Raw genomic sequence first — 8851 nt, 5'->3', positions numbered from 1 at the left:
TCAATCGGATGATAATTACAAGAAAGGCAGTTATCATATACAAGGAACCAATCAAGTATGCAAATATCACTGCCACCTATTTTGTTTTATTTGTTTGTTTTCTCTGTCTTTGATATTGTTAAACTCAAAGGGTCATTTGGAATTGGAGGTTATATAATAAGTTAGTGGTGATAGTGGTAATTAAAAGCCACTGCTATTTGATAAAATAAAGGTGATAATATTGCTAGGAATGAAATTGCCATTGAAAATGTTGGTATTGAAAGTTTATTTAGCGGTGTTTTTATACTGGATTAAAGTTGGAATTTTATATTCCAAAAAAAAAAATTGAGTGAAAGTAAAAATTTGGTCACAATATAACTTTGGGCTGATTTTGTTTATAAAATGAAGTAAAATATCAACATTTTTGATAGAAAAATTTATAGATTCTGATCTTCACAGTAATTCATCTAAAATTCACACTGAATATTTAATTTGAAAGGAGTGAATACTTTTCAGATTCTGAAACTTTTTTAGCAGATAACTTGCATATATCAAATCCTAAAAATTATATCTTAAAAAGTGGGAAAGATTAGAATTAGAGTTAAATTTTTTTACCATCCAATGTTTCATTTTAATAGTACATTCCAGATGATATAATTTCTCAAATGAATTAACTGTTTTGCTCATGAAATATGCTGATAGATAGTAAACAGTGGCGAATGTAGAATCATAGTATATTATAAATATTTTTATTACACGTATATGAGAAGATTCTTTACTAATCTAAAGAAAATTCCAATTAAAATAGAAATTGAAATCGGAAACTAATCAATTTTCAATTTAATACTTTTAACTTTTTTGGCAGTTGATAACTTACTTATTAAGCTTTATAATAACAGACTTTCTTTGTATCATATTTTTCTTACTATAGCAAAATATTTAGATAAAGATTAGTTATCATTAAAAAAAAAAAGTAAGTATCATAAATGACTTAACTGTAACGATCATGCATAGTGCAAGAATTGTAATGTGCAATAATGGTAGTAAACCGAATGGAATAAAAATTAGAGATAATGGTGATGAATTATTAAATATCTGTAGTAAAAATATTGTTTCAACTATATGTCGTCCTACAATGCCACGATTGTTACAGGTTATTGTTGCAGGAATCCATGATGCAAGAAGTAAACATGCCAAAACGATTATCTGAATACGAATCTATGATAGAATTTCTATATTATTGGAGAACAAAAAAAAATTTTATGCAATATCTCGGAGAAATAGGTATAATAATACATTTTTTTTTTTTTTTTTCATTTTTCAAGTCTAACCTTCTTTTCTGTTTGCTTTTTTTTAAAGCTATTTTTTAATTTTAAATATCAAATTTGTATTTTCATAAGGCTTCGACTCTTTTTTGTTGCTAATGAAAGTTAAATTTAAATGATTATTAAATTGAAATGAATTGCATTTGTATAATTTTTATAAAACTATTCATTAATTTATCGTTCTTACCTTTAGAGTATTAAAGGCAAGAGAACATTTTTGAGTGCTAGTTAAAGTATTGCATGAAAGTAATAGTGAAAAACTGCTTAGTGTAATTTTCTTGCATTTCCAATTGATGTGACATAAAAGAACATTCCATGATATAATGATAAATGCTAGTCCGATCAGTAAATACAGCATTTGATCAGTGTTCAATTCTCGTTGCACTGTATCAACAATCCATTGCTCATTACATTTTGATTCAGCACAGTGACACAGTTTTGTACTTCCTGCAAATTAAATTATTATTCTTACTTTGTATAGTTTTTAATTGATTGAAGCATTAAAACATAGGTTTAATTGAATTTCAAAAATTATTCATGATAAATTTGAAAATAGAATTAAAAGTTTCAAAAATAATGTTTTTATTAAGCAAATATTTCAATTATTATTATATTCTAACTTGCTATTAAATTAATTGATAGAGAATCATTTTACATTTAATTTAACTTCAACAATTACAGTTAAAGTTTTAGCATGAAACAAGCCTGATGAAATGCATATTTGCTGATAATTATCAGTTGGTAATGTATAGGCAAATGTGATCAGTTGTTGATTTTTTGGTTCATCACATCCAAATTCTTCAAATTTTCCATAAGTTGTTGCAAATAAAAGATGATAGCAATAACTAATTGCTTTGCATAGAATTTCTTTACCGGAACTCAAGCAAATTACACGATGATTTATTAAATTCCTGTTACAAAAAAGAATGATTACAAAAAGAAAAAAAAAAAAAACAAAAACAAAATAAAATTTTTTTTGTTGTCTAAAAATTGCATAAAAACTTTTTGACATTAATTTATGGAATGGAAAATTTTTTTTTTTTTTTTGGAATTCCAAATAATCAAGCATGATTTTCTCGCCGAAGTACTTTTTTAATACATATGTTTTATACAAAACTTTTTTGCCTTTCTTTTTTTTGTTGTTGCAAGAAAAATTATTTACATTAAAAGACAAAGCAATAAAGTTGAAATGAAAAATAATGTAACTTTTACAAAAAGTAACAATAATGTTGAAAAAAGAAAAAAAAGCAAATCCAAATGTTTATGTTCATTAATTAATTTTCAATTTCTACAAAATTATTTATTGTGTAATTTTTAATGATTTATATTGTTATTGCTTAATTTGTTTCGTTCTTGAAATTTTTGGAATTTTTTATACGAAAAAAAAATTTTTTTTTTTTTTTGTAATATTGTCAAAAGTTTTATACAATCCATCTTGAAATTCAAGTTTTAAACTTTCTTTCCTTTTCTTTTTTTATTATCAGAAATAAATTTAAAAGTTTTTCTTCTTTTCAGTTTTTCAATAATTTGCAACATTTTCACTGAATGGTAGATGTCGTCGATAATGTTAGTCGTTCATTCATTATCCTATGCTTTTGCAATATTTCAATTGCACAAATATCCGGAAGACACACTCTTGAAAACACCAAATTTGTATGAATGATTACTTTTCATGATTTTCATACTTTCAAATTTGTATTTTAAAAAATGCAAATTCATAAAGTTATTTGATTTTTCAAATTTCATATTTTAAATAACAAAAAAAAAAAAAAAAAAAAAAAAAGCATACGGTCTTACTTTAAATCTTTAAAATTTTTGTAATTTCTAAATACGGTTCAGATTTTTCATAATCTTATAATTTAAATATTTTTTTTTTTTTTTTTTTAATTGGTTCATTGATTTTATCATGCAGTTGTGATATATACAGTATCGTATGTTTTGAAACTTTTGAAAAGAAAAATAATAGTATTGTTTGCATGTCATTATAATAACATATTCAGGTAAATTTGTCAAAGAAGATAAATATGACAAATTTATTTACAAATAATGATGACAATCAACAAAAATAAGCATTTGAAATCAATAAGAAGAGAAAAAAGAAATGCTATGCACATAAAAATCACAATTTAAACTGATCTTGAAATATTTTTTTTTCAAAGAATATTTTCTTTCTTTTTGCAATTTTTATCACATTCAATAGTTGTAATGATGAATTTAACATAAAAATTTTGTAATTATATGTTTTTAGAATTGATTTGAATTAAAAAATAATTTTGTGAAAACAGAAATGATCAAGGATGTTCTTAATTTTAAAAATAAAAGAGTAAGACAAAATAACAATACTTAAGAATTAAAATTAAATTTTGATGATATCATTTAGCAGTAAATAATTTAATCAATACATTAAAATATTGTATGACTTTTGATTATTATCAAATTTGGTCATTTTAATTATAACTTATGTATATATATATATATGTGCATTTCAATAATTATTTATATGAAATAAAAACAAAAATAGCACTGTATATTATTTATATATGTATATGTATGTATATTTATATATATGTATGTTTATACCACTTTTTTATTAAAATTAAATTAAAAGTATTCAGGAAGTTCGCAATAGAATTACTTAAAATTTTCAATGAATTAAAAGAAAAATTTATTGTTGATTTGCTTTTATAAATAACTGAAAATCGGAATTAAAAAATTAAAAAGAATTAAAAACTGAAATGAAATAATTATCAAGTTTTTCATTTATATATATATTCCTTTAAATAATTTTACGACAATGTTTTTTTTTTTTTTTTTTTTTTTTTTTGCCTGCAATTATTCTATAGCAAGTTAACAAAATAAACTTTCAAAATTTTAAAAATAATGTTTAACATGTTAGAAATAATTTTAAGTTTTGAAATTATAAATAGACCTGTGAATTTCTTAAATTCACAAAGAATTTTTCAAAAAAATAATACTCAAACAATTTTACATTAAAAAAAAAAAAAAAATTCTTATTAAATGATTATTCAATGATTGTTTTTATTTTTTGTCTTCTTTTTTTTAAAAAAAGAATGCAATAAATATGCATTTCATCAGTTCATTTCCCACTATAGAAATCCAAATATGGATTACAGTCAGAATTGTCACCTAATCGTGAAATATTCTGCCAAACACCACAACAGTTCAGGTAACCATCGGAACCTTTTGAATCGGTCGACGAGACAAATGGTTGAATGTAGCATGGCGCAGTGAAACGTGTTGTCGCCAATTCTTTAAGTGATGTATAAGTTGCCAAACAACCACCGATCAATCCGCTTACTTTAATAAATAAACTCATTACATAATTAATTTTTTTTTTTTTTACAAATAAATATTAATATGAAAAAGAAAAAGTTGTTAAAACATTTTGGAAGAAAATTATTTGCTGTAAAAAAATTGATTTAATTTTTCAAATTTTAATTTTAATTTTGCAATAAATTTTAATTAGGTTTCTTTTTTTTTTTGTTTTTTAATTTTGTAACAAATTATTTTTTTTCTCTCTCGCTATAAAACATGTTGATTTCTCTCCCTAAAAAAAAAAAAAATCGAATATAGTTAAACTTTGATTCGTTTTGAATAAAGTTTTTTTTTTTTTTTAAAAAAAATCAAATATAACTAAACTTTGACCTTTTTTTTAAATAAAGTTTGCGTTTTTTTTTTTTTTCGTAAGTATATGGAAAGAAAAAAGAATGATAAAATGACTTATCATTATTTCACTGATTTTAAAAATTATGCATAAATAAGCTAAATCTATCCTATTCAATGCACATATGAATCACAAAAGTATTAACTATCAAATGATTTGTTAAAAAAAAAAAAAAATTTATAATTTTTCAAAAACTGTTTTGATTTTCTTCCACTGTCAACAATGTCACTACAAGCGCAAATTATAAAAGCGCAATCTGTCTCTTCTAACTATAACAATAATAATAACAATAATTGAATGTTTACAATTATCACTTTTGATATTCACATGATTAAACAGATCACATGACTTAATTGATGCAAAATATATTTTTCTATTATTCTTTGCTTACTTTGCATACAAAGAAGATTTTATTATTTGAGTGATAAGCGAATGATATTTTTATCTATTAAAAATTTGCACCATTATTGATTGATTACTTTGATTTAAATTTGTGTGTGAATATTAAGTAAATAACATTTAATGATATGCATAATCTTTTCTAATTTAAATTCATTCATTAGATAATATATATCTTATCATATCATATCATATCAGTTCTTATCTTATATGCTATGTAAGAGATCAATTCTTATTAAATAAAAGTTTCAAATGAAAATTTATTGGGAATTAAATAAGAAGAAAGTAATAATTAACTTACCAATAATTAATGAACAAATAATTAAACGCCGTCTGGGTGATCGTAATAAAACTCTACAAATAATATACATTATGTTTTTTTTTTTTTCTAAGAAAATTAATTTGCATTTCAATTTTTCTTTTTATTTTGAAAGAATGAATCAAATCCTTTTTTTTTTTTTTTTTTTTTCAAATTATTATCACTGATAATTTATAAACATATAGATATTTAATATATGAATTTTTTTTTTTTTTCAACAATCTTAAATCATATTTCAAAAAATGAAAGAGAAAAAAAATTTCACAAATTATTTTGTTAGAAAAAAAAAGAAATTGTTTAAAATGAAAAAATTTAAACTAACTCAGCTAAAGAAGGTATCTCATCTGGTTTTTTCTTTCCTTTTTCTTCAGCTATTTCATCGCCAACTGTTAAATACAGGTAGAAGAGACATGGGAAAATGAGTGCAGTAAGAGTTAAGGTTGAACTACCTACTAAACCTAATACAGGTCCAAATGAAGGTACACTTTCTGCAACAAAAACCACTGTTAACATCACTCCAGTTCGAACCAATACTCTTTGCCAACAAAAATCTAAAATTAATTATTTTAAATTTATAATTTTTTAAATAACAAAGTATTCATGGTAAATAAATGGCCAAATATAATTATAATAAAAGTTATTTATTATTATTGTCACCGCTATTTTTGCTTTTATCATTATTAATATTATGGCTATGATTATGGTTGTTGAAATTAATCTATAAATTTACATTTGAATAGTTCTTTTTTTTTTTCTTTGAAATTTAATTATAAATTGAAATAAGCTAATTACAGAAAAGAACGAACGATGTGGGACGCTAAAAATTTCCTCAGCTTCCTGATTGAGAGGATTAAAGACAATGGTAAGTGTAAGTATGCAATGAAGCGTTATTAAAATATTTGCGCCTTGCTGTAGTGCTGTATTTTGAACGGAATTAAGAATCGATTCACGTAATGAATTACCATACGTCATGTAAGCCAGAACGCAAACTGGCGTGTAAAGCAAATACACAACTGCAAATAGTAATTCAATGTTTGATTTAAAGTATGACAGATGAAAAGTATTTAAAATTTAAAATTATTAAATTAGCAATATATTGACATCTTCTAATTGTGTAAGAGAGTGAATTCAAAATTTTGAATAAATTTTTTTAGTTTTTAAATTCAGAAAATGTGAAAAAGAAAAAAACCGGAATTTAACTTACTAAGAAATGCCATTACGGATGATCGTGTAAAATGATACGGTTTCCGCATATCATGAAGAATGGTTGGAAATGCAGCATGTCCACCATATGAAAATAAAATTGTTCCGAGTGCAAGGAAATAATTTGTTGGCAAGAAATTATTATTTATTTCTCTTTCCGGAGCGCAAGTGGAATAATCCATTACAGCGCCAATCATAACCATTATTAGTGCAGCAGCTGTTGTAATCATTGCTAATATTATAGCCCACCTAATAAGTAAATGTATTTAATTTCATTTTCCACAATTATTTTACATTTTATTTTCATTTTTTCACTCTTTTTTTTTCTTTTCAGAATTATTTTGGAATTTCTTTTTTTTTTTGCTAAGATAAATAATTTATTAAAACACAGGAAAGTTTACATTTTATTGAATTTAGAATTTGCAATAAATTTTTAAATCACATTTTAAAATTAAGATATGTTTTGAATTTTTTTTTTTTTTTTTTTTGTATCAGTGTGTTTAGATTATAAAAATTATTGCATTTTTTACAGAATTATTTTGCATATATTTATAAAAGTTAAATTACCAGAAATCTTGTGGAGATTTTAGGAATGTAACAGGTAGAAGGCAAATACCAACTGCTAATATCACATAGCAAAATGATATTTCAATTTTGAAGAATGCATCAATAAAATCGCTTATATTTTTAGCTGATAATATCAGGTAAACAACAGCGATACCAAATTGTGTTATGTCAATGCATACTGATACTACATGCCTAAATAGTGAAATTTGAAATTGTTAAAATTAATTAACAAATTAATTCAAATATATTATCATAGATTAATTTTAATTGCTGTTCAAAAATATTTTTTTGATAAATCATGTTGAAATTTTATCCTTACATTTTTCTTCTTTATTTGTGTAATTGAATTACATTCAAAAGTGTGCAGAGATATTTCAAGTGAAATTTTTTTTTTTTTTTTTTTTTAAAGTGATATTTAAATAAAGAAATGCTTCTAGCTTAAATATGAGTTCAAAGTTCAGTTGATTTTGAGTGTAAATTTATCAAATTTTAATTGTTTCCACTTTTAGAAAGAATAAAATTTTAATCATCATTAAATAATTTCTGTTTCCATTTTGTATAAATTATCAGAAATAATCATTTGGAGAAAAAAAAAAATCTTTTTATTTGCATATTTTATTTGTCTTTTATTATAAAAATTTAAAAAATTTATTTTTTATTGAAATTTAAGCAAGAAGATTATCTAATCATAGTATTACCCATTGCTAAGAGAAAGTTACCCAATCTTAGTGTTACCCATTGTTAGGTGAAAGTTATCTAATCTTACTTTACAGTGCTACCCATTGCTCGTGCACCCATTTCAGCATATGGCTTTCGACAATGTTCCCTATATTCTGGCCATCTGCGCTGCAAAATAGCCCAGCCAAGGCCCAACATATGCGCTGTATATGTCATTGCTAAAGCCATCATTGTATTCATTATTAATCCAGGCCAAAAATCTGGAAAATCAGTATTATTTTATTTTTTAATTCTAAATTTTACACATTTTTATGTATTAAAAAGCATTATTTTATAGAAAAGTTAAAATTCAATATTTTAGAAAGTTTTATTTTAAAAAATTTAAAACAAATACATTTTATATGCATGCTTACTTGTTTGCACAATAGCTGCTGGTAAAGCGACAATACCGCCACCAGCTAAATCACCGACGACAAAAAAACTTGTTATAATCCATCCTAAGCCTTGTTCATTCCGATGTCTTTCAATTGCATTTTTTTCACTTTCCATTCCAAATGATCCAATAGTTACCACAGACTTTCCTTTTTTCATAATTTCTAAAATTAAAAAAAAAATTTTTTTTCACTTATTTAAATTTATCAAAAGATTTTAAAGATACGCTTTTAGCTATAAAAATTAAGAAAAAAAAATTACAAT

General features: G+C 23.4%; 1 protein-coding gene across 2 annotated transcripts; it reads right to left on the bottom strand.

Moving 5' to 3' along the window:
- Positions 1-4401: 4401 nt before the first annotated feature.
- On the bottom strand, positions 4402-8746 carry Bm6349 (Uncharacterized protein; the record flags this gene model as incomplete). Of its 2 annotated transcripts, XM_043081487.1 has the most annotated exons (8): positions 4402-4622; positions 5690-5742; positions 6030-6258; positions 6514-6720; positions 6912-7159; positions 7478-7669; positions 8244-8415; positions 8569-8746. In XM_043081487.1, 8 exons carry the CDS (start codon positions 8744-8746, stop codon positions 4402-4404), a joined length of 1500 nt encoding a protein of 499 aa, XP_042937421.1. The 2 variants fall into 2 exon arrangements, with proteins under 2 accessions (XP_042937421.1, XP_042937422.1); XM_043081488.1 differs by lacking the exons at positions 6912-7159; positions 7478-7669; positions 8244-8415; positions 8569-8746 and having other exon boundaries at positions 6514-6679.
- Between the last annotated feature and the right edge of the window lie 105 nt (positions 8747-8851).

This window comes from Brugia malayi, assembly GCF_000002995.4.
Source record: "Brugia malayi strain FR3 genome assembly, contig: Bm_v4_Chr4_scaffold_001, whole genome shotgun sequence".
Lineage (NCBI taxonomy): Eukaryota > Metazoa > Nematoda > Chromadorea > Rhabditida > Onchocercidae > Brugia > Brugia malayi.
Note: the sequence above shows the minus strand (reverse complement) of the source record. Positions and strands in the feature narration are given on the sequence as shown.